Raw genomic sequence first — 25,706 nt, forward strand, 5'->3', positions numbered from 1 at the left:
CAGAATCATCAAAGCTCGAGCTGTATCAGTAAACCAACACACACTCGGAAAGGTACTGTCCTATATTTCATTACACAGAGAAGCAGAACACTGTCCTTCGGACATTCGGACATTCGGAGAGTCACGCGTCCACGCTGGGCAAAAGTTCCTTACCGTGTCGACAATTATATTCCGTTACACAGAGGAGAAACTACCACAGTCGAAGCCGCAACAACCACCAAGACATACGCGTTCGAAAATTCAAAGCCAAAAACGGCCGCACAACAGCCCAGAACTACCATACTCAAGGGGCACCAGAACGAATGTGGCACAACGACTTGGCTGGGAGTCAAGTACGTTTGCGCGCAAAGGCGAAGTATGGCAGAACCATGCTCCGCCAATTACGTCGACAACTATATTATGTCACGCGTCACGCTAGGGGGAAAAACCTCCATATGAGAAATAATAAATGTCACGCGTGACGCTGACCCAAAAAAATTCCGAGGTGCCTGCGGCACCCTGTACCCTGGCCTACTCATGGCACGCTGCATATGCAAGCCAGGATGAAAACTGTCTTGAATGTGAGCATATGATAGCCTACTGAACTTGCGGAAACCACCATTGTTTCAAAATGCGCTGTCACGTACCGTCTGCCCCGTCTGGGGCCTGTTCAGGCAAGCAAAGGCTGTGTTTCAAGAAGGTGAAGGACATGACAGCTGTTGAAAAAGCCGCACATGATGAGAAAAAATGGAATCGCATTGATGATTACCTGTTTGAGAAACTGGAGAAAGAAGCAGCGCTCCTGGTAGATGTTAGTGACGTTGAAACAGGCGATTGCGCCGTGGTGACCGATGCCGATCTGGACAGGAAGAGACGTTTAGCCACTGCCAAAATATTTGCCGAGAAAGGAAGAAAGCTCGGTCGTCCCAGGATGCACCAGCCCGCTTGATCGACGATGGCATCGATAGGGTTCAGTTGCCAAGTGCCACCGGCATATCAAATTTTTGTTATTTTATTTTACATGTCATCATCCAGGTGGCCATCTTTGATATGGGGTGATGATAGCCGTACCTTGCTTGCTCATGGACGATACATTTGAGCATGATTGCACCTGAACTCTTGCAATGGCAGATGCTTGCTCATCACGAATGTACCTCCAAAATTTTTTCGCCTGCGGCGCTGCTGCTTTCAATCTCCTTATGACGGAGAAATAATAAATGTGACATGTCACGTTTTGGCGAATTCTCCTAAAGGACGGAGAAATAAGAAATGTTACGATGTCACGCTCCGAAAAAAGTTCCGAATGTCTAATATAGGACGGTAATATTCTCATCGGGACTTGGCGCCGCAATGCTCACCGCGCGGGGGTTGCCACGTCAGTGGAGCCGCTTCTTCGCACACTGCCTGGCTTTCAAGGTGCCGGCATCGCAGCTCAGGATCAAGCACGCGGAGACATTCTTGCCGTGTTGGCAGATGGGCTCACCGTTCTCGACGTCTCAGTGGTGCATCCAGCAGCGGCCTCCCATCTACAGGCTGCTCGCACGGCGGGCAGCGCGGCAGCTGCGCGTGACCAGCGAAAGCGCTTGAAGTACCAGACCGCTGACCCCAACGGCTACACCTTTGTCCCATTGTCGCACGAGTCCTATGGCCGACTGGGAAAGCCGGCAACTGAGCTGCTCAACTCCCTGGCCATTGCTGCGAGCGCCGCGGGCGTCGTGCTCAAGGGCAACTTTGTTGAGAGTGCATTGTGTGAGCTCAGTGTCTCTTTGTGCAGGGGGAATGGATTCATGTACAGAAGCGGCCTAGGGTTTTTTTTTTTTGGCTGGTGGAGCTTTCGAAGAGGGCCTGCTAGTTCCAATTGCTGATATTCCCTGAGGGGTCTTTGTACCTTTCCGAGTGTGTGTTGGTTTACTGGTACAGCTCGAGCTTTGATGATTCTGCTTCTGTGTGTAATGAAAAATAGGACGGTAACCTGCATATTCGTTGATATCCACAATACCAAAAAGAGGCCAGGATGCAACAGTCGTTTGCTCAAGGCAAACTTGAGCCAAGCAAGTGGCGGCTTCCAGAGTTTGACACGATATGGACAAGTGAAAGAATTAAATAGATTGGCGGTCCGTGTCACGCCTCGTTGGCGATCGCTTGGGCGCGGCCTTCCTCGAAGCTTGCGACACTACCACTGTAGACGGTCGGCGCGCGGCGGCGCGTATCCGCAGTGCGTCCTGTGGACCTGCATCTGCGTGGCTAACTGCGCTGCCCACCGCGCCCACTTTGCGCCTTAGCAATGGAGAATTTTTTGCAGCGGGGCGTCACCTGCTCGGTCTAGGGGTGACAACGGCGGTGGATGTTCCGCCTTGCCACTACACCGCCGGCGACTCCACGACGCCGGACCACGCTCTCTCGTGCAACCGCAATGCAGGTGAGGCATCGATGCGCCATAACTATTGGGTTTCGGCCTGGCGCCATGCCATCCACCGTGCGGGCTGCGCGTCTAGCGTGGAACCGCAATACAGCAGCCTTGCAGCTGCGGGGGCGCAAGGGGCTGCTGGTCTTCGTCGCGGGGATATTTTGACTGTCTGGCCTGGCGGCCGCGTCCGCGTCATGGACTGCGTTGTTACGCACCCGGTGGCCGCATCGTTTGTTCGCGATGCCGCAGAGGTTGCCGGATCCGCAGCAGCGAAGGCAGAGCTACGGAAGCAACGAGCCTTCGAGGAGTTTGGGGAGGGCTCCGCTTACGACTTCATCCCACTCGCCGTGGAGTCGTTTGGCCGCATGGGCTCCGCCGCCTCGCGTTTCCTTTCGGAGCTTGGCGACTTGGCGGCAGGGGGGGGGAACCGGGTGTCCAAGGCTGCCTTCGTACGTGGCGTCCGTCGGGAGCTCAGCTGTGCTTTGTGCAAGGGCAACGCGCGCATGTACTACAAGTCCCTCTCTCGTATCGCCGTGAACGTTGGCTCGGACTTCCATGCAGGGTGTGATGCACCGCAGGAAGATCCCGGCGTAGCTTAGGTTGCTGATTTTCTTGTGCGTTTTGTCTTAGTTTGTGACGTTGTTTTCAGTGTTAGTTTCTGTGTTTTTTCCTGTTTTGCCAGCCCTGTCGCTTGTAACAAAGATTGGCAGTATCGCTTGGGCATGTCCTGCATGACTGCGACATAGCCACAGTCCACGACACCACGGCAAATGCCAACCAAGCAATCTAAAGAGTTGGAGTGTTGCGTCGCCATGGCAGAACATTTCAAATTTAGAGCATTCATCACGGCGCCAAAATCACTAGCCATTGCTTTAACCCCCCTTATCCTTGTCATCTTTCTGTGCTGTCTCCTGCGATTGTGCGCTTTCTGCATCCGTTTTGTTCCGCATGTGCTCACCAATCTTCTGCACCGCTTTGCTGAGGGTCTCCAACTTGGATTTCATTTCCTCCAGGTTTTCTGACTCCTTGACGGCACGTGCATCAGCAATAGCCTTGGAAATTTCTTCCGCAATCTCACTAGGGATCTTGTCCTTCCACTCCTCAAGTGACCTCTCCGCGGAGTATGCCATGGTATCAGTTTCATTGCGAGTCTGCACAAGACAGTTCAGGCCGGAGTCAGATTGCAGTCAACAAAAGCAGCAACCTTTCACAATGAGCTCGTCGCACTAGCGGCTGTGGTGATAACACATATCGCAGCTCGTGCACCTCCCAAATGCGCGAGCACAGGGACGCACCGTCAGCCGATGACATGGAGCCATACAACAACAAAATGCACAGAATCCCTTATTGAAGCTTGATGTTATCGCATTCCAAACCTGCAGATCAAATGTATGATGTATCTGGGCGTGGTCGAACTCTCACTCAAAACAGGACAATGCAGGAAAAAAAAAGCTGCTGACGCTCTAGAGTAAGCTCCCAGGTCGCAAATGACAGTGGATCTGATGGTCGTGATAGTTTGCATGACGCACCTCCATCAACGCCTTCCTCTCCTTGTCCTTCTCGGCATTCTCCTCAGCGTCTCGCACCATCTTTGAGATCTGGTCTTCTGAGAGGCCTCCGGATGACTTGATAGTGATGGCTTGCTCCTTTCCGGTCTGCTTGTCCTTGGCATTAACGTGCATGATGCCGTTGGCGTCGATGTCGAAAGAGACCTCAATCTGTGGCATGCCGCGTGGTGCTGGCGGGATGCCTACAAGGTCAAAGTTGCCAAGGAGCTTGTTGTCAGCTGCCATTTCACGCTCACCCTGGAAAACCTTGATGCTCACCTGCACAAAGGAAGTATATATACGTCAGGGGATGGCGGCTCGCTATCTGTGCCAAACCAATTGGCACTCAAGCCAGCGCAGAAGTAGTCGCACGAACCCCAGGAACAAGGTAACAACACACAAGAGTCCAATCCAAACTTCAGTAACGTTCTGCATGTCAAATCCCCCCATCGAAAGCAACTACATGGGCGTCGTCTGCGCCCATGGCTGAAAGTCCATACCTTGGGAACGAAATTGCAGGAGGCACACCTAGGTTGCAATTGTTCGTGTGCAATCATTGCAAGAATGTACCCACAACGCGATTGTTCGTGTGCAAACAAGGCGGGAGGCACACCTGGGTCTGGTTGTCAGACGCGGTCGAATACGTCTGAGACTTCTTGGTTGGGATGGTGGTGTTGCGGTGGATCATGCGAGTGAACACGCCACCCAGGGTCTCAATGCCGAGCGACAGAGGAGTGACATCTAGGAGCAGAATGTCCTTGACATCTCCGCGCAAGACTCCACCCTGAATTGCTGCGCCCATGGCCACCACCTCGTCAGGGTTGACACCGCGGGAGGGCTCCCTTTTGAACAAACTCTTCACAAGCTCTTGCACCTTGGGCATGCGCGTCATTCCTCCCACCAGCAAAACCTCGCTTATTTCGCTTGCTGACACGCCTGCAAGGAGACAAACAGTCAACACCACCTCGCACTTTGCACCAATTCGCCAAAACAAGGTCGGAATGGCTTGCACATCCTGAAACGTGTGTGTGTACTTTCGTTACCTGCTGTGCTGCCTTAAAATGCAGACAACATATGCACTACACTACATATCCCGCGAGCTGGATCAGACAACCATGGGTGCGCCGACAAATACTTGATCTCAGCATGAGCAGGGCAGTTTCAGGGAAATATCAACATGGTTGATTAGTTAGCGGCGATACAGCACCTTGACAATCATCCAGGAAGTGCACCGAAAAAGCGGCCAAAAGACTGCAGAGTGTTCAGCAGCGCACCGGCATCCTTCATGCAATCGTTGCAAGGCTGCTTTGTGCGGTCCAGGAGGTCGTTGACAAGGTTTTCGTACTGGGCGCGGGTCAGGTTGATGAGCAAGTGCTTGGGTCCCGTCGCATCTGCGGTGATGAAAGGCAAATTGATCTCCGAGCTTGTCGTGCTCGACAGCTCACACTTGGCCTTCTCGGCAGCTTCCCTCAGCCGCTGAACTGCAAGCCTGTCCGTGGAGAGGTCCAGGCCCTGGTCCTTTTTGAATTCCTGCATCAATCAGCCAAATTACATCACCAGCCACCCAGCAACCATGCCGATGGCCTCACGTCCAGACTTGCCTGGCATGATCACCCTCATGTTAGCAGCAGAACTTCAGCTACGAGCCGCGCTGTCAGAACTGTTCAGCAACCCATCGGGTCGCAGCCACCTAGACTACAGTATGTCAAGGCGACTAATGCAATGCGTATTATCTCCACTGAGAAGCGCACAGCAGCAAAAACCTCGAGCCCCGGAAGGTTGCTAAACGCGGCTGTCTACCGTAGTCTATTTACAAACGGGCCGTTGCGCAACACAACGCTGCTCAAGAGTACTTGTAGGTTATGAAAAATGCGATGTGTCCAATCTTATGTCCGAATCAATCTTTTAAACAGAGAAAGTTGCATTATCAGTTGTACCACTGACTGCATGAATCATTGATACAACTGAGAACTGCGGATGCAGTGGGGTATAGTTCTCTATTCCCCACTTTCTCTTCTGGTTCTCTGCAAATCTGAGAGACTGCCCATTCATCAACTTGACTACGATATGCATGACGGCAATCGATCAAGTTGCATATCAAAGGAAGCCGAATGGCTACCGAAACCTGTGCGCCACCCATCCTTCCCGTCCACGGCCAAAACCAGTCATGGAGGAGGAACCAGCTTTCCAACATGCAAGCCGATCACTCTGACCCTGAACAACAGGGCGATGAAGTGCCCCTCTAGTGCCCACGAGGACTCGCACCGCAAGTATGTGGTTCAGAATGGCCTGATCGAAGTCCTCTCCGCCCAAGAACGTGTCGCCGTTGGTCGCCTTGACCTCGAAGACACCCGAGCTGATCTCCAGGATTGACACATCAAATGTGCCACCACCCAAATCATAGACAGCAACCAAGCCTTCCTTCTTGTCAGCTCCATAGCTCAACGCGGCGGCTGTTGGTTCGTTGATGATCCGCAGCACGTCGAGACCAGCGATCCGTCCTGCATCTTTGGTTGCTTGACGCTGAGAATCGTTGAAGTACGCCGGCACTGTCACCACTGCCTGAGTCACTGGCCTGTTCAAGAAGCGCTCCGCTGTCTCTTTCATCTTCTGAAGAATGAAAGCCCCTGCTTGCGAAGGTGAGAACTTCTTACCCCCGGCCTCGACCCAAGCATCCCCATTCTCGGCCTTGACAATGCCAAAGGGAACCATCTGCACCCCAGTTCATTCCATTAAGAGTGTGGGCGGCAATGACCAGGTGGAGGGTGTCGAGTTCTAGCTCTCTAGGTACCTGTGAGTTACATTGTTCCCAGGTACCGACATGTCAACAGAAGGTGCATCAGGCAGCAGTCTGGAGAGGAACGCGGCCCCCCAACAGGTCCAACTGCACCAATACTGCACTCACAAGGTGCACACATTGTAAGGCCTTGCTTCACGGCATTACAAAAGGGGTCAAGACAGAGCCCCTTGACACACATCAAACAGCACAATTCCATGCTTCATGACTGAGCGGGTTGGCACTATGGTTCGCATTACGCAATAGTGTGCGCATAGTCCATGCCACCAATGCGTCAGCAACGGTGGAAGCAAATCGTGCATACCTTCATTTCCTTCTGGGTTTGAGGGTCATCGAACCTGCGACCTATCAATCGCTTGGTCGCATACAGTGTATTCTGGGGATTCGTGATCGCCTGCAACCACCAAGGCGTCTCACTTGCCGCTGCTTTTGATGCACAGCATCCTCACGTGCAGCCCCTGATGGTCAACACCCTGTGCTGCCGCCAATTGTACCACGTGCAACGCACATTGCAACAACCTGTGCTGCCGGCCCACGCCCCTTAGCTTGCAAACGCGCATGTGAATGCGATGTGCAGGCCAGAAATTGGCACGAATTACCATTCATTTTGGTCAGGAGGGGATTCGTCTAGTGTGATGGCTGGATGTAGTGACAGCTTCATCAACAGCGCTGGTTGCAAGATGACCTGGCATGGCCGCCGTTGTCTTGTCACACACATCTCCCACTCGTGAGTCGACGTACGTGCACAAAGTGTTGCCGTCGCCGAGGCTCCCAAAAAGCGACCCGTCACAAGCATGGCCTTCTCCTAAATCTACCGCAGTGCCTGGACTCTTTGATGCTGTTGCTCAGTGTCCCTTGCCCCGCGGTTTCCTTGACAAATCAATTTTCTGCACCATCCGCGTGCGTCATCCCGAGACGGTCAAGTTGCTTACGGCCATCAGTGACGACGTTAACATATTACGCACGGGTCGCACAGATCCGCAAATTGACTGTCTGTTACACGGTGTAAAGTTGCTGCACCAGGGCTGCCCTTGTCAAGCAACGCAGACTGGTGAAATCTCACCTGACGTTTGGCTGGCTGCCCGACCAGCATCTCCCCGTTCTTTCCGAAAGCGACAACGGAAGGGGTGGTACGATTTCCTTCTGCATTTTCGATTACTCTAGGATCCTGTATCGTCACCACACTCATCAAACCGGTCGCCAGAAGCGTTGCCACGGAAGCTGGACCTATCTAGATAGCTCGACCACAGAACACAAGACATGCGAACGAACGCGCACCTTGCCATCCATTACAGCCACGCAGCTGTTTGTAGTTCCCAGATCGATTCCGATAACCTCATTCGCCAAGCAACGTGTAGAACCACTGTGTGCAATAGAAATGCCGTTACGCCAGATCTCAGCAATATGTACCGTCTCAACATCGTTATACGCCACCTGACCACGCGTAAGGGCAATCACGCAATTAAAAGTGTTTAATCAAGTTCACAAACGCAAAATGGCTGTGACCGGAACACAGTGAAGTGAGTGTAAGTGGCTGTAGCACACCTGAAACACCGAAAGCGGCCAGAGATTGACTGCTCTGCCAGCGGCATAAGCTGCAGCAACACAGAAATCGGTCAATAAACGTGCAGAAACGTTCTGCACATGTCAAGCATCGCTTACAGCATGTTACGTACCCGCTGAACAAAGGTGCTAGCTAATCTCATGATGGCTGCGCGTAGCCAATACCAGAAGAAAACTAGACTGCGCAGATCGTACACAGTACTTGTTTGGTCTAACTAGCATGGGGAGCCCAACCGGGAGTCGTGTCCTCCAGCCTGACTCCAGGAGGCATCATGTGGTCGTGAACGTGTGCTGGACATCCTTCTCGAACTTTCAATTGCCCTCTAGATTATCGAGAGATAGGGTTAGGCTGTTAGGCCCCCTGGCCCAGATCCTGGGCCATCATGTCCTTGCTCATTCTCAGACATGAAGCCTCTTTCCAGCGTGCGAACACGAGACTGATTCTTATTTCTCTGCGTTCATGAGAGTTGTCGCAATTGAGACAATATATAACGGGCTACGAGCTATCGCCTCTTTAGCAGCACCAAGCGATTCATCCTGGATGATTTTTGTTAATACATTCAACGTTGTTTCGCTTAGCCCGTCCTGCTGGTGTTCGAAGGGGTGGCTTTTGGGAAACAATTTCAACGCGATTCAACATGATTCGCAGAAAACAACGGAAATGTCAAATAGCACGCTCGTTGGATGTTGTGTTCACATACAGGTACACAAATGCAGCTTGCGAACGAGCTCTCGTAAGCAACTCTTTATACACTTGGTGAAGGTCGCGTTGCTGAACAAAACGTTCCCCAGAAAACCCCTGTCGCCACAAAGTGACCCCTTTGAACCCCTAGGAAACGACAGCAAACGCCATGCCTATGCAATTACATTGTCATTGCGGATCTCCGCCAGCAAACACTTGCCCAGGCAAACGTAGGCTTGTGCCTCATACCCGCGTCCGTGCAAGGCCAGCTTCTTCTGGCGTCCGTTGCAGGAGCGAAAAAGAGGCACCGCGGCTGACATGGCGAGAGCTTGATGTGAAGCACGTAATAGACTCAAATGTGTTTGACGTCGCATCCATGAGTTTGGTATTTGATGTTGCAAACGAAATGGTGAAAGTCAAGCCGGGGACCCCTGAAAGCAAGCAGCTAGAGGGATTCGTCATGGCGACCCTCTTCTACGAGCCTTCCACCAGGACAAGGCTGTCTTTCGAAGCTGCAATGGGTAAACTTGGGGGAGTCATCTTATCGACGGAGAGTGCAGGAGAGTTTTCGTCCGCAGCCAAGGGAGAGACCCTGCAAGGTGAGATCGCTTGAGCATGATCTGGGACTATATTTCAGGTGTTTTGAAATCCCACTGGCAATATATGTTGTGAATCGCACATGCATTGACATGAAAATAACTGGCAACGCAGACACCATCAGGACAGTTCAGGGATATTGCGATTGCTTGGTTCTCCGCCACCCTACAGCCGGCTCAGCCAGGCAAGCAAGCTCAGTTGCGAGTGTTCCGATCTTGAGCGCAGGCGATGGTCCTGGACAACATCCAACTCAGGTAAGTAGTACACTGTAGCAAAATGAAATCCCAAACAGAGACCCTCAGACCTCATCGAAGTTCTTGTTCTTGTTGAGCCATAGTGAACCAGTTTTCAGGTTGCATGTTGAACAAGCGAGCATCACTGCATGTGTCAAGGCCAAAGACCCTGGTATTGTGACCGAGAGACCATATTTTGTGTTACTAGCCAAGTGGTTGGGTCACTGGCATGTGTTCACTTGAGGAGGACGGAGTTTTCCTGGTATTGAGAACCCTATCTGGCACTGGACATTACTGCCCGGGTGCAACACTGAGCAGAGTAAAGAAACCTTAGAATTGGGGAAGAAGGGGCATTCGGCAAGGTATTTGAAGGTCACATATCATCTTAGAGTTGTCATCCGTTGGTATTGCGCTTTCGTGCTCCAGCGTTAACTGGGGGTGGGTTCCAGAACTTCCAGAATATGCCCGATGCGCTGACAATGCATTCGCTTCAGGCCCTGCTGGATGTCTACACCATTCGGCAAGAGCTGGGCCGCCTGGACAACTTTAAAATTGCGATGGTGGGAGACCTTGCCAACGGTCGAACGGTGCACTCGCTCGCATACTTACTATCAAAATTCAACAACGTCGAGATGGTGTTTGTGGCGCCCCCGGTCGTCAAGATGAAGGCCGACATCAAGGATTTCCTGACCTCAAAAGGTGTCAAATGGAGCGAGGCAGACAACCTGGAGCGTGTGGCTGAAGGGGTGGATGTGCTGTACATGACTCGCATCCAAAAGGAGCGCTTCCTGGTGAGGTCCTACTCATGTAAAAGCACAAGCATGCACGCATCTCCATATGCCGAGTCTACTTCCACTTTGCCCACGCTTTCAAAGGATAGCTGCCCGGCCAGGGTCATGCCCTTCGTTGGCACTTATATCTGTCGGGTGGTATATGTAGAGTGGGACGTTTTGTGAAACCTTTTCCGTAAGTCACTTGGTATGGGCGCGTCCGCTTGTCCAGCTCACGCAGACTTCTGCTACTTGCGCCACACAAATGACGATGTGTGCTCCTTATTTGGCCGAGACATTCAGTGACATTCTGCGTGGCGTGGAGGTCAATTGTGTGCTTACAGTTGCACCAAAAGGTGATCAGAGTTTATGTCTCGGACCTTTGGTCAAGGGAGTGCGTCAAATCGTGTTTTGCTGATACTTGCGGCCTTGCGAATAGCTTGCAAAGAGTTGTGGTGGCATTTTGATGACTGACACGTTGGTTCTACAAGCTGTGTTTTGCCCTGAGTTGTAATTTGCGAGGCTGATGACTCGGGTGTCTTGCAGGACCGTCCGCAAGACTATGAGGAGGCCAAAGGCAAGTACATCATTGACAAGCATCTGCTCAAGCTCCTGCAGCCGCAAGCTGTCATCATGCACCCGTTGCCTCGTGTGGATGAGATTTCTACTGATGTGGACGAGGATCCTCGTGCGGCGTACTTTAGACAAGCTCGGAATGGCCTGTATGTGCGCATGGCGCTGCTGCGTTTGTGTCTGTTGGGACGATGATGCCTGTATGCTAAGGGTGGACTGACCTAACGTTTTAGGCTTGCTGCAATGCCGACTGTAACCCTGCCATCTCGCAGTCATCAACTCGATAGGTTATGATAGGTCTTGACACGCTGTTCGTGCCAGCATGAGCACGGCAGTGAGCCCTCATGACCATGGCGCGCAAGCGGGTCTCTGCCTGCTGCCTCCCGACTGAGACTGGTAACAAATCTCGAACCAGGATGCGCCGCTGCAGTCGTTGTTGGACAAAATCTTCCTGGCAACGGACAAGAAGGTTGTACTTCACCGCCAGCTGTATTGACTAGAAAGTTAGCTTTGGGAAGTCCAGGTATTTGGAAAGATCAGGACACAGCTCAGGACGTTAGACTTGGCATGTATCATACAGCGTACGGTGTGTTCGATTTTTGAAACCACCGCGTGCTGACACCGACAGCTGTTGTTGCGCTGATAGACAGCCGCTGACAGACAGTGACACTCTGTCAACGTTATTGGCAATGACCTCGACGGAAGCCCACTCGAGTATTTGACACACGGGCAGCTGCCAGGCGCTCCATCACTCATTGTATTCTGAATCCACCTGATGTAGGTCCGATCCAACAGACTGATTGGTGCATAGTGCATCAGACATGCCATGCATCTGACACCAACGAACGGACACCGGCTTTATCCCAGTCTATTCCACATCATCTGAACGACCATTCCCACATGGCGATACTATCCAGACAGCAATATGACGCCCTGGTGGCTGCTGTTGATATTCCCTTCTCAACTAGCCTTTTCCACGGGAAAATCGCTGAACGCTTTCCAGGGTACGCTATCGAAGCTTGAATTCCTGTCATATCGTGAAGATGGCGCGTTCTTGAGTGGCATGTACAACTGTTGTTTTACGCGTAAATGGCCTGATGGCTTGTGCTTCAGGGTATCTATCGACGCTGTGGCAAGCCTGATGCACCGGCAGGACGTCGAGAAAGAGAAAAAAAATGCACAATACCACATAAGAAAAGCTGATGCGTACGTTGAGAGGTACGGCTGACTGTCGGCAAGCCTGTCTCCAGTGCCTCTGGCAGAGGCTCTGGCAGAGCACAGGGTATGACTAGGTTTTGTGTTGTGTGTGTGTGTGTGTGCGCATACGAAATGTGCATCACTTAAATTGCTTTTCTAAATGTCAAAACATGATTGTCATGAAATTGGAGATGTCTGCCCTATTGTTTTCTGATGACCATGACTTCAGCGCTTGTGCTGATGTATATGCTTGCCTGAAACTGTTTGAGCGCCACAAGCCCATATCACCACATACCTTGGTGATTTGAGTACCTTGCAGCAGATATATCGTCACTTCCACGACTCTTGGCAAAGTCCAGGCTGGGACATTGGTTCACAACTTGTCGGTGCAGTCCCAAAGCTTGCATGCAAGCGTGATGCAGTGCTACGCAGGTACCTACAGGATGAGGATATTCTGCAAATCAGCCACGACTGTGATTTCCCGCCTTGCTGGATCATGAAGCTTGTGATATCGGGAGTGCTGGATATCCCTCTGGAGGTGCGAGCACATGCAAGCCTTCACCGTTCGTATAGTCACAGAGCGATCTGCGTCCCCTTGCAGCATAACCCCCTTGCATCAAACAACTCCGACGGAAGGAGGGCACAGACAGACTTGATAACCTGACTCTGTGTGTTGCAGGAAGCACAGAAGCTGATCAGGGAGCCATACGCATTGCTTTATTGGAACGAGGGCCATAATCCCATTCCGGAGTTGTCTCCGTATTGCCTGGCCCGCATGGCGGATGATGTGAGGCGCTGTGCAATGGCAGACAGGTCAAATTCACCATACATTTCCATCGCCCAGCGGACTGCGGGAGTCATGTATGAAAACATACTGGAGGAGACGCTTACAAGAGCGGGGGTCCCCTTCTTCACTGAAGCTGACATGCGCAAAGTCGGTTGTGAAAAAACTCCAGATGCCCTTCTGCAGGTGAGTTCTCTACTGGCATTTCTTTCAGGGTTGCCACACTCATGGATTCTGGGTCAGTGTGGTCACCCTAGGGAGGCCTCTTTCGGCTGGATTGAGTTGGCATTGCGGAAGTCACTGCCATGTGTCTGCACGTCCACACAAACAATGCCTAGCACGTGAAACAGTCGAGATTGGATCCCAAATCCCCATGGAACAGTCAGTAATTCAGATGTAACAGGGATCGGTCTTCTCGATGCCTCGAACATAACACTATCTCGAGATATGATTGCTGGTGCAACATGCATCTATAGGTAGGGGGCGCATTACACAGCAGGGGCTCGACAGTGGTGCGCAATTTGTGCAGGCTGTGCTCTTTGCTGCTTCATGCCTGTGTCGGTACATAGCCAGTGCTTTTTGTTGTTAGCACCAACACTCGGCAACAACCAGAATGCTGCCTGTTTATCCAAACTCGTGAATGCACCAATGGTGTAACCCTTTAGGCACACTTCAGAACTAAGGTAGGCAAGCATGTTGAATCATGATGAGTTGTGCAGGTGCCCATCCTACTGCAAGGATCTTTAGTTTGCTGGATTGACAGCAAGGCTATGTTTGGCGATGATGTCTGTCATAGTGAAAATGCAGTGAAGCAATATAGCACGTATGTGAACAGATATGGTCCTGGTGCTGTCATTTATTGGTTTGGCTTCGTGGAGGACTTGTCTGGTGTGTGCAGTAATGTGCTGTTGACAACCCGCTTCCTGCCATCTGACGTTGTTCAGATACAATAGCTTGAGGTGCACAGGCGTGTAATTTGTTCTTCTGGATTCTGAACAGGCACCAACATCCAGGACATCAATTTGTTTTCCGCATCATGATGAATATCGCAAGTCCATTGTTCACCTGCTCCTAAGAAAATCCTGGACGATTCTGGAGAACAAACCTGAGATCACAATTACATTCTGTGAGCAACACAGATGATGGCGAGGTTTTCCAGCAAAGTGCAATTACCGGAGGAGAACGAGGTCGCACAAAGGAAGGAAGAGGCAAACAGAACAGGCATCAAAGAGATATGCATAAGCAGCTCTTTTAGTCAGCTCTTTTACAGTAAACCAGGCAACACGTTCTGATGAGTTGCTTGTGCATGAACCTTCACTTTGGTGCGAAACAAGCACACTGTGACGCAAGTGGATGATACCCAGGACAGAATTCGCATTAGCAACTAAGAAGACACTCGAAATGACGGCGCAGCTTCAGTTCAAGAACGAGGAAGAGCTGATCAGTGTGAGGAGAGGGTGTGCATCAAAACAGACACAGGTCATGCTACGTCAGGTCAACAAGACCGCCCAGCACTGCTGGTCGTGGGTTAACAGCAGCACTGTGGGAAACATCCAACGACACTTCAGCGGCGGCAGCACGTTTGGCCTCACGACGAGCCGCCCGTATTCCCATCGACATAGAAGAGTCCAGGGGTAGAGCGTCACCCGCCAAATCCACTATGGCGTCTGGTGTTGCCTTTGCAGACGACCCTTCTCTGGCTCGCCGCGGCTGAACAGGCAGCAGCGGCACTTCTGCAGCCGCACGCTTTCTACCTACCGTAGCTCCATGCAAATTCGGAGCTTTCGCAACCACTGCTATCTGACTTCCCTGTCGGCTTGACTCTGGCGGGTGTGCTGTTCCTTTTGCAGCTGTGGATGCCTCCGCAACAGGACCTGACTTACTTGGAGCCGGGGCGGCTTCCGGCGTGAGTAGCATGGGTAGGAGTTTGTGGTAGTTGTGCCTGATGTTCCATGCCACGGATTCTGCGGCGAGGTCTTGCTTCTGCTCCTTCGTTGTGAAGACAACGCCTGCTGCGTTGGATTCCTCCTCGGCCATGAAGCTGATGAACGACAGAATTAATGTCGTCAAGGTGTACGACGCGGACCATGTCTCTGGATGGAACGAGGAAAAGGACGTGCAGACTTTTGCGCCGGGCGAAAAACGGCCATTTGGCGTCAGCATCATGAAATCCGGAGGGTCCATGGGATAGCCTGGCGGCAGCAGCAGCTTCACCACATACCTGTTCCAAAAAGCCATTGTCATTGCCTGGGCAGCTCGAAGGACGGTGTTCAGGAGGTCATCACTAAAACTGACCTCGTTATTGCAGGCGTTGGCAATTATCCGAGCGCACGGATATGTGTTTTTGGGTGCTTTGTCTCGGTTTGACAAACACATTTGCAGCAGCAGCAGCGGCAGCACTCAAAGGTGCGTCCCTGATCCCCAACTCCACACCCCACTCAAAGGTGCGCGTGGGAACGTGCTGCTATGAAAGATATCTCATTCATACCAAAGTTACTGTGCAATATGTCTCAATGCACAAGCAGCAAATCTGGTAGCTCGTTTCATTGCCACACGCCGGTATGATGCGAGATCAGGGCTTGCAACTGGTTTGCTCGTGAACATCGAAACAGTTGTGTGATGCTGCTGGTGGCGCCAGGCCCGATGCATGAAGGCCCTTAAAAAGGGTGGCACCATGGTACGGCCATGAGTGTCCCGGTGCAGGATCTCGTGCGGTGGCTTCATTTGAAGTATCGTTGCCAGTTCGGAATGTATGTGTCAACCTGTCTGGGAACGCCCAATTCGTCGAAACTGAGCGGGGGAAGTGAGGGTGGAATTTGGGGTATTGGGGCGGGGGGGGGGTAACTGAGAAGCTGCATTTGCCTTGTGAATTGATTCTAAAGCCGAATCCCTTAGTTGCGCATAGAGTAGGCCACTGGATGATGCGAGGGTGTCAATATCGTGACAGCAGGCAAGGTACGTGCAGCTACCGCACAGACTTACGCAAGTGCACGTCCATTCGCACATAAGTGGATAAGAGGGGTGGACGTACTTGCCATGCTGAAATGGTGTATCCGGAGGCCCATTGCATAGGAAATGTATGGTGTGCATGTCCTTTTCGTCGATGTGAACATCTACGACCCCCGGAGGCAAGTCAGCCAGCAAAACCTGCACGTGGCAGTCACCTTCTCCACACCACAGATTATGATTCATTCGAGATAAGTGGCTTCCCCGAACCCTCGACTTTGGCAGTCCAGGCGTGGGCGCAGGGTTAGCTAGCGCCAGGTTCAAACACTTCAGTCTAGGACAGACTGGAAGTATAGCAGGCCATTCAAGACTTTCTGCGTGCAAGATGTGAACATGAACATTCGCTACAAGCTGCAAGCATGACGTGCCGATAGAGGAACCATGCATGCGCACAATGCCGATAAGCAAACCGTCGCACTTAGGGCACATAAGGCACAAGCGGAGCACGTCAACTTGGAAAAGCTCACCTGTATCTCCTTTCCTAACCGCTTCTTTATCTTGTGAGATGTCATCTCCCCTCCCCAACGAATCCAGAAGATGATGTCGTACGGTGAATCGGCGTGGTTTGCAAAGCTCATCAACAAGTGTACATGGGCTCCCCACACAAACAAGACGTTTGTTTTGTTCATACCACTTGACAAGTGTTATTTAGTTGATGGTTGTGAATGTTGGACAAGCCCTGTCACTGCGCCAGAGTGAAATGACGCCAATCAACAACAATCACACACTTTTCGAGGCAAGCATGCTAACCCAGAGGGGTTCACCTGAAGTACACTGCCCATCATCAGCCATCTCTTACATCAACCGGCTAACCAGCAGATCGGTGAACAAATGCGAAGAACATGCGCAGAATGACATGATGATGATCGCCGCATCACGAACCTTGGTGAGAACGCGTTGTAAGCCATGCATACGCGCATGCCGTCATAGTGCTGCTATTGCTACTCCAAAATGCATGGAACATTTGTCAAACATGTATTCCAAACGAGCTGGAAAAGAATGCCCTGTTGTGTCCAACTCGGAGGGTCTTCGGTGCTCCAGCGAAAGAACCTGGAACTTTGCAGTAAGCCAGGTCTGTTACCCAGTGGCCATGGGCATGGATGGCCATGCTATTGCCTGAACTATGATTGGCTGTCACACACGCGGTCTGCATTGGATGCGTCCGGTGTTGTCTAGATGCACCAATTGTTGGCTCCAAGACATGTTCATAGCGTCCATCGCTACGGCAGGTGAGATTGGCTTGCCAAAAGTGCCAAGCTGCGCTCTTAAAGGTCGTATGTAAGTAGGACGGTCTTTCCTTTCTCCGAGAAGGTGGCTGCCCAGTTGTTCTCTCGTACTTGGAAGAATGGCTTCTGCATGCTGAACTCATTCAAGACACCAAAAACAGGTTTGGCAGAGAAGTTGTCTGCACACAAACTTCAGAACTTGTACATTGCATGTTCAGCTTGTTTGCATACCAGCTGACGCAAGCAGCTGCCAATGTTCAGCAACTTCAGTGGTTGGGGGCCAAATACACGAAAATGTACGTTTCACTTAACTCTTCACATGTCTACATGCTTTGAGTTCTTTTACTTCTGACACGGTAATCTCTATCTGCACATGGCAGCTTGCTCAAACGCGCTGTGACCGTTCTGCATTTTACATGAGTTGGCAAACGTCTTGGAAGACGTCGCGTGGTGTTGCATGAGGCGCACCGCAGCAAATGCCTTTGTCCGTGCTTGGGGCATGTATGACCAGATCGCTCCTGCTGTCAGTTTCACGTCTTGTCGGTCAGTGAACTTGAAAATTTTGTAGCTCAAAAGTGCCTTACCACTAGCGAGTCCTTTGTTTACCTGCAAAAAACAACCCCACTTCTTGACCGTGATCATTTTAAAAACTTTATTCACACAAATTCAACTACAAGCCCGTACCGTGCAAACACATAGCCGCGTGGCTTTCTAAGGAAGAGTGCAACATGAATTCAGCGGATTGTGGATTGCTGTGTACCAACCTGGCCAGTGCAACCGTTTTGGTCGTGGACCATGTGTGGATGGCAGAGAATGTGAAGAAGATCACAAGAGAATTCATCGTGACATGCAAACAGCACAGTTCGAAGGCACCTTTGAATGCCTGGGCAATGGTAGCCTACAGCGGCAACAGCCCAGCACTGTGATCGACGGCCGTGGAGTGATCTCACCTGGAGTGATGCCACATCCCATTCGTATGTAGCAAAGGCTTTCAATACCAGGCTGTCCTGCTTCCTTCCAAATGAATTGGAGTGCATCTCCCATTTGGAGACGGGGCCCACAAACAATTTATCCTGCAGTGACAATGAGCGTGAGAAGGCAGCCTCCCGACTGTAGAAAAATCGATGGAATACAAGAAGTTACGCATGTACAATTTTGAAGGCTTCACCACTGCCCGCGCGGTACGATGCACTTGTGTGGCGTAGGTGACATCGGTAACCAATCGGACCTCACCGTCTGTCCGCTGCCAGCCGTGAAGCGAAAACCTGGGCCTATGCGCAGCCTGGTGTCCTTGTTGTGCAGCTTGCTGCCTGTTATGCCCCAAAACTTTCTACCGTACCCATCGAATCCCAGGGTGCCGTCCTTAGTGTTCAACTTTCCGTAAACCCTGAACGTCAGGTCGTCGCCTGTTGTCAATTTGGACCTTGCCCTCATCGCCATAGCCTTGGACCCTAGATCATACATCATTTGAGTCTCCATCTCGGAGCGTTCTCAAAGTCTTAGGAAATGTCGTTCGACAAACTGTTGCGATAAGCTGAGGGACGCGAGGAACAGAGAAGGCGCAATGTTACCCAGAATCAGTTGTCGTCCTAAGGTGTTGTGCGCTAAACTGGGGAGCTTCGCTTTGAGTGCAGATCACTAAATTGCCCGAGCCTTGGGCTATATCTCGAGATAGTGATAGGGTTTGTATACTACGTTTGTTCCCTCCCCATTCTTCCCCGTATCCGCGCCAGATCTCGCGCGCCTGCATCGCACAAGGAAGCACGCGTTCTGACTACGAGCATGTACGAACACGTGTAGAGGTATCCATACATAGACCTTACTTCCATTCTCGTGAAAGAGGCGTTCATTTGGCCTTCATATGAACTTCAGTTGATGTTTTCGTGTTCGTCGCATAGCTCGCGCAAGTCACGCTGAATGCATGCCATACTTCACCCTGTGCGTGTACCTTGTTCTGGGCCAACCATTTGAAACGCTTAGCTCAAACACAATGACGATTGTGCCCACGACCCAGCGCCCACCTTCCCCGCCCACATTTTGGTCAAGAGCGAAATTTCAAGGTGCTCTCAAATGCAAATACAAGCAATCCGCATCGTCGCGACGCATGTGCGCACAAGCAGTTATCAGGCACATGGTACTGATGAGGTAACGCTCTTGACGAATCAGCGATTGGCGGAATGCAAGAGCAAAGGAGCGGATGTAAAGGAAGTCATGTGATGTATCGCTTCGTTAACTATGAGGCCTGCATGTGGAAATGGAGCGAATCGTCGTTCACAACTGAGCATGCCAAGGTCCACAACACTTACCAATTGCAATTGAGCACGGCATGAAGAAGCAGAAGGTCAGACACCCTGGTTGCACACTCAAATAATCGCTTAGTCTTTCAGCAATCGTGCCGTGATGCCTTCTGTTCAGTGCGCAGATGTGGCAGGGATTGGCGTTGCGCACAAAGAACCCTATGCACCAAACATGATCAGCTATGCGAGCATAGACCACTTCGTTAGCACTAATTTTTTGCTTGATCACAATCAGCAACGTCCTGTACTACCAGCAAGAGTGTAAGCGCACTGCAGTGCTGTCAAGTCAGAGGCAGGCAATGCCAACTGCATGGCTTTGGAAGGCTCCAAGACCAAGTTTTGTACGAGCATGCTCCACTCTGTGGCATCCCGCACCACGAAGTGCACTGACAACCACGGCTCCAGGATGTCCCTGCAGCTGTGATACAAACGACATTTCAGGCTTCTCAATTGTAACAGACGCCGTAGAGGTCCTTGCATAAAGGTCGTCCCTAGTCTCATCATGGCCATCAGAAACACACTTTATGTCAAATAGGAAGGATATACGCAAGCGTCCGTTGAAGTGAAAAAGGTCTCCTGATATATGTGCGAGCTTCCGTCACGTCAACAAGTGGACCTGGGATGATTCCCGATTGATTTTCTTTTTTTTTCTTTTCAAGGGCAGCCTGCAAGTTGTCGTGCTCAAGTTTCGTGGCTGTAACCGTGTGCTCCTTGCAGGCATGCAGACAGTGCAGCTGACAGCAGAGTACGTGATCACGATCGTGTTATCAGTGAAGAGGGCATTGCAGCTGCCAAGCAAGTCGCAGCAAGGCTGCGGGACCTGGGTTGGCTCCCGGACTTACTCCTGTGCAGCAATGCAAAGCGAACAAAGCAGACAGTGGATGCAATGGCGGAAGTTGTCGAGATGTTTGGCGATGTTGACTCCCATTTCCTTGGAACTCTGTACACGATTGCAGCTCTGGACGGCATGACCAAGTCACACATTGCTATGCGGGTACGACACCGAGTCTTGGTTTTCCAGCAATGTTGCTGCAAGCATATACACAACCGCGCTGGACAGCTCCCACAACCCTTTTCTCAGCAGTGCGTGCAAGTGCCCACACATGGGGTCCTCAGTTTCTGTCGTTTTGTTGAGCTGGAGACTTTGTCGCGATTTCAAAGTAGCGTGTTCGAATATCATGTGGATTCCCAGTGCAATCCGGAGAAGCTCGTGCCCCTGCAGCGTTATTCATGGTACCTGGCAAATGCATGAACTTTGCTTGTTGAAAGATGCGTCCCCGATGAGCCTGATCGTGGCAGTGTTCTTGTCATGGGCTGAGATCTGAGCAATGCCAATGGCATGTCACAGCAGTGTTAGTGGCTCATTATTCGCCACAAGTGATGGCTATGAAGGCAGCATGTGCATATACCCCACACTGGTCACGGCATTGGTGCTTTGTTAGATGTGCGCTTTTGCCACCAGCCTTGTGCGAGCGTTTGATGTTGATGATGTTATTCAGCCAACATGGACCACTTGCAGGTTCAAGAATTCGCAAGAGATGACATCAACTGCACTGTCATGTGTGTTGGGCATAATAGAGGATGGGAGGAAGCTGCAAGCATGTTCACTAGCAAGACAGTCACACTCGCTTCTGCCAATGCTGCTTTGCTGCAAGTAGAAGCTGACACGTGGGAAGAAGCGTTCGAAGACGACGTTGTCTGGGAGCTGGTGGGTGTTGTTACACCGAGTGGACTTTTACCGCCCATGCCCAGCATTGCTCTGGAGCCATCGTGATGCATGCACATATTCATACAGAGATTGTCAACTGCCAATGGTTAGTATGTTGTCACTTGTTGCACCAGGTACGGATACTGCATTCAAATTTTCCAGGTCATGCATGCCAATCCTCTTAGCGACATTTCTCCAGTAGGGCACCTGAATTGGTTTGGTTATTGCCCGTCAGATTGAGGGTTTTACTGTAACAGATTGAGGGTTTTACGGTAGTTAGGTAACTTTCAGCCACAAGCCACGGCAGAATGTGTCGAGGCACTGAAAGATGAGGACTCTGGCAGTCAAACAACAGACATTGACGCAGCAAACCTATGAGCGTTCTGTATTATGTTACAAATGACAAGCAGCCTTGCCAAGATACCTCAAAGGCTCATCCAGGGAGCAAAACACCTCCCATGCGATACCCAGCATGCCCGGATATGTCGTGCCAACAGAACTATCATTCCTCAGGCACTGTGACGACACAGAGGGCAAGGAGCTTGGGGAGCTGTCTTGATAATCAGGTAGGTTAACACAGTCGCTCAACAAGTGTGCTACGATCACGAAGACTCAAGCTCGCACAGTTGCCAGTGGCCCTCACCATCAAGCAGGCGAAGTTCTTGTTGATGGTGTCGCACAAGTGCAGGGCGCTGAGTGACCGTGATGATGGTGATCCCCAAGGCATGAGCATGCTCGTACAGCTTGTGCTCCACATCCACACTGGTGGCGTTCGTGCACTCGTCCAGGACTGCCAACTTGGGTCTGCACGCTCGGCCGAGTCAGTCTGAGACAGCTACACTAATGTGAAGCTGCAAGCCTCACAGGCTGATAACTATCGCGTTGCTTGCACGACTTGACAAAAGACAAACACAAACCCACTGCAGTTGTGGCGGTATGGAGGCACATAAAGCTTGTCTGGTGCTCAAAATTGTGCGACAAATAAAGATGAAAGCGTGTGATCACAGGTGCCTAGAGTGAAGCACACCCACAGGCAACATCACCACGGCACAAGCATTGCGACCACACAAAATTGAATGTGCAAGCATGCGTCTGTCGCATAGGGTGCGGTGTGCCGGCTGATCGGAACAAAGTCCGGAAGCATGAGCACACCTGTGGTAGAAGAGGCGAGCCATCCCCATACGCTGCTGTTCCCCGAGCGATAACACAGTGTCCCAAGCTGCTGTGGCGTTCCAGCCGCCTTCCCGCTTGATGAGATAAGAAAGGCGGACGACCTCCATGAGCTCGTCGCAGCAGTCCTTGAGCTTCTCCAGCGCGTCTGCCTTGCCGACGATCTTGCCCTTGGGCAGCCCCCATCGCACAAGCGCGTCTGCACGCATCACGACCATCAGAAACATAGTTCAGGAGCAAACCCTTTGCGCGCATTGTCAGGCAGGCTGAGCAACAGATCTGTGTGTCAACATCTCGCCTACGCCCGCCATCTGATAGGCATACACCTTGCCCTTGCAGATTGTGTCAGACCTGCGACAACATTCTCAGATGCATACTGATCGCATCTCTGCTGCTTATCTTCCAGTGGGCAGGCGTCACACATTCCCAGCATGGAATGGTTCCGGTCGGACATCGTCACGCATCGTCACGTGATGCAAAATGCGGCATCTGGGCAGCGCTTGCGCAATGCGGAGGGTGTTAGCCCAACATAGAACACGGAATGGTACCGATTAAATGGTGGTACATGTTTGATCGGTCACGTGAAGTCACACCTTCCAACGACAGCGGATACACGATCTGATGCAGCAAAGAGCCTCGCCCAAGATATGGGAGTTGTGGCACAAAGGCCACCGACTTGCAGAGCCGCCAGCTGCCAGGCCCGTGGTCGACGTGAATGGAGCCACGAACGAGGGGCCACAGGCCGCGAAGGATCCGGAAGATGCTGCTCTTGCCGCTGCCGTTCGGCCCGGTCACGAGAAGGTTCCGGTGCGGCAACACTGTCAGCGACATATGCTTTGCCAGCGTCGCACCCTGCGGCGTCACCACCGCAATGCTGTTCATCTCCAGCAGCGCGCCTTTGCCTGCATTCCCCACAAAACGCGCCATAAGAGTGACGCTGTCGAGCAAGCGCTGCACTGTGGCACCACCAGTGTGATGCTGTCAAGCGGTGCCCTTTGCACCAGCACGAGGGCCACGGGTTTAACACTCTCCACGGCTGCTTCGACACAACAATCAATGCTGATTCAACAAGTTACCGCAACAACAAGAGGCTTGTTTCAGCACGTCAAACATGGCAGCGATGTTGGAGGGAGGAGCTAGACAACCACTGAGGACAGATGACCAGTCGCAAACGTCTGAAAAGGTGTGGAGGCGCACTTGAGGAGATGGGGCTGATGTTCGTGGCCGCAATAGTGCGCTGGAGGTCCTCAGCAGCCTTAGTGGCAGACAGCAGCTGCGCGACCCTCGAAATACCGCCTGTCAGCTCGTACAGCCGAGTGTGCATGCCAAGGATCTCGCCAAAAGCGAGGAAGCAGTTGGCAACCACAGTAGCGAGGTAGCGCATCTGGTACACCGTGGCACCCTGTGCCGACGAGTCCGCCCATGCCGAGCTATCACGCTGCAGCGTGAAGAGCAGTGTGAGCGCCCAAGTCGCGTTGTGGGGCAGCTGCTTTGTGTAGAGCTCATCGACGATGTTGTGCACCCAGCGTGCAGCCGAGAGCTTGCGGAGCTGAGTCAGCAAGACCTTGAGGTGGCGAGAAATGGTACCACCCTCACGCGAGCCGCCTCCGAAGAACGCGACGCTTTCTGCGTGCTGCTTCAAGTAGTGGTGGGACTTGCGGAAAAGAGATTCGAGCTCCATTGTGCGGGAGGTTAGGGAGCTGAAGTCAGGGGACATCACGCGCAGTGACACATAGCCCAGCAGCATGTACCTGCATTGGCGGTCAGTAAGATGAATGGCCATTTTCACCAGTTGTCGTAACTAGAATGCTGTCAACCAGTCTGGAGGAGGGTTTGCACTCCCGCAAGGACACATGACTCCCAACTCCTGCAAGGCTGATGCCACATGAGCTTTTGAGGTATGGATCTGCGAAATCGTGTTGTCACAAACTGCTATAGAGCCTCAATCATCAGAGAACAACTATTCTGGCAAAGAACAAACGCTGTGCTGATTCACAGGTCGCAGCACCACTGCCTCGAACTTGGGAGGAACAAACAACTGGCAAAGTGCAAACGCAACTCCCAACACGCACATTCAGATGAAAGTTTTGTTCACAATGGCGCACATCGATATGTGCTCATGTCCCTTCCCGCGCAACTATCTCTAGAGATAGGAAGAAAAGTGTAAGGCACGACGTGCCGCGCGTATCGGAGCGCACCCGTAGAGTGCAGTCACACCCTGCACGCCAGTGAGGATGCTCATGCGCCAGGTGAACCACACGATGTCGAGGACGGGCTTGACGAGCGTTGGCACGAGCTGCGCGAGCTCCGTGCTGAGCTTCTCCACGTCGCGGGTGAGGCGCTGATCAGCGTCCGTCATGCGCGCCAGGTGCGCCGTTGCATGCGCGGTGTTGTCCTTTAGGTAGCGGCGGAGCACGCGTTCTGTGATGCGCTTCCTCCAGTCGAGGGCGAGCGAGTCAGTCGCGAAGCGCAAGCTCGGCGCAAGAATCGAGGAGCCAATGGACTGCAGCACCGAGAGACCGACTTGCCGCATGAACGCAGGGCGGTCCTGTTGGAGGACGTGGTCGACGATGCGGCCGTTGAGGCGGGCGATCCTGTCCTGGAGAAGCGTCCGCAGGAGCACCATGAAGCCAATGCTCGCGAAGGAGGTCACCTGCTGCTGCCGCTTGCCCGTGAAGAGCACGTCGAGGACGAGCTTCCACTGCTTCATGCTAACTGAGCGTGGCTGCCGGCACGCTGAGAGCACGGGCGCAAGGCGGTCGGCCATCTCGTGGCGGTGCATGTTTGCGGTCGCCGCCTGGACGTCCGCCATTGCTTCTTGTGGGAGCACCTCGCAGATGACGGTGCGCTTGGCCCCGCTGGCATCAGAGTCCTCGGGCGCCACAGTCATCGCGCGGTTCACCACCGAGGCGTCGTCGCCTCGCTCCCCGCCCTCGTTTGAGTTGCCTGCAGAAGCGACTCGCACGTTGACAGACTTGCAAACTGCTCTGGCTGCCATGCATGGTATTGATGTTGAAATCGATGCGCTTGGCTGACCCGGCACACGGGGCTCCCCTGTGCCAACTCTTAAGTCTCTGTCGCCACATGCGCAGGCAAATTGGCCTCATTCCGACACAGCAAACAAGGCATACACGTCACAAGTGACCTACCGCCTTCGGCAGCAATTCAAG

The 25,706-nt window shown here is 52.2% G+C and overlaps 3 protein-coding genes and 1 pseudogene across 3 annotated transcripts; 3 read left to right on the plus strand and 1 right to left on the minus strand.

Annotated features, from left to right (window-relative positions):
* Positions 1-3,258: 3,258 nt before the first annotated feature.
* On the minus strand, positions 3,259-8,101 carry LOC149809498 (heat shock 70 kDa protein, mitochondrial-like). The gene is made up of 8 exons (XM_089994809.1): positions 8,009-8,101; positions 7,794-7,898; positions 7,035-7,124; positions 6,199-6,645; positions 5,208-5,463; positions 4,547-4,869; positions 3,916-4,212; positions 3,259-3,537 (listed from the first exon to the last, which is right to left on the minus strand). Exons 1-8 carry the CDS (start codon positions 8,018-8,020, stop codon positions 3,259-3,261), a joined length of 1,809 nt encoding a protein of 602 aa, XP_089850935.1. The 5' UTR covers positions 8,021-8,101.
* Positions 8,102-9,144: 1,043 nt separating this feature from the next.
* On the plus strand, positions 9,145-11,343 carry LOC149809499 (aspartate carbamoyltransferase, chloroplastic-like). Its single transcript, XM_089994810.1, has 4 exons — positions 9,145-9,574; positions 9,687-9,826; positions 10,300-10,596; positions 11,122-11,343. Exons 1-4 carry the CDS (start codon positions 9,145-9,147, stop codon positions 11,341-11,343), a joined length of 1,089 nt encoding a protein of 362 aa, XP_089850936.1.
* A 155-nt stretch (positions 11,344-11,498) lies between these two features.
* Positions 11,499-14,082, plus strand: LOC149809500 (uncharacterized). Its single transcript, XM_089994811.1, has 6 exons — positions 11,499-11,637; positions 11,930-12,152; positions 12,262-12,366; positions 12,575-12,644; positions 13,025-13,315; positions 13,849-14,082. Exons 1-6 carry the CDS (start codon positions 11,499-11,501, stop codon positions 14,080-14,082), a joined length of 1,062 nt encoding a protein of 353 aa, XP_089850937.1.
* Positions 14,083-19,761: 5,679 nt separating this feature from the next.
* On the plus strand, positions 19,762-21,432 carry LOC149809501 (uncharacterized protein At3g52155, chloroplastic pseudogene; annotated as a pseudogene).
* Positions 21,433-25,706: the final 4,274 nt, after the last annotated feature.

Source organism: Nuphar pumila, unplaced genomic scaffold (genome assembly GCF_984573655.1).
Source record: "Nuphar pumila unplaced genomic scaffold, dmNupPumi1.hap1.1 HAP1_SCAFFOLD_1162, whole genome shotgun sequence".
NCBI lineage: Eukaryota > Viridiplantae > Streptophyta > Magnoliopsida > Nymphaeales > Nymphaeaceae > Nuphar > Nuphar pumila.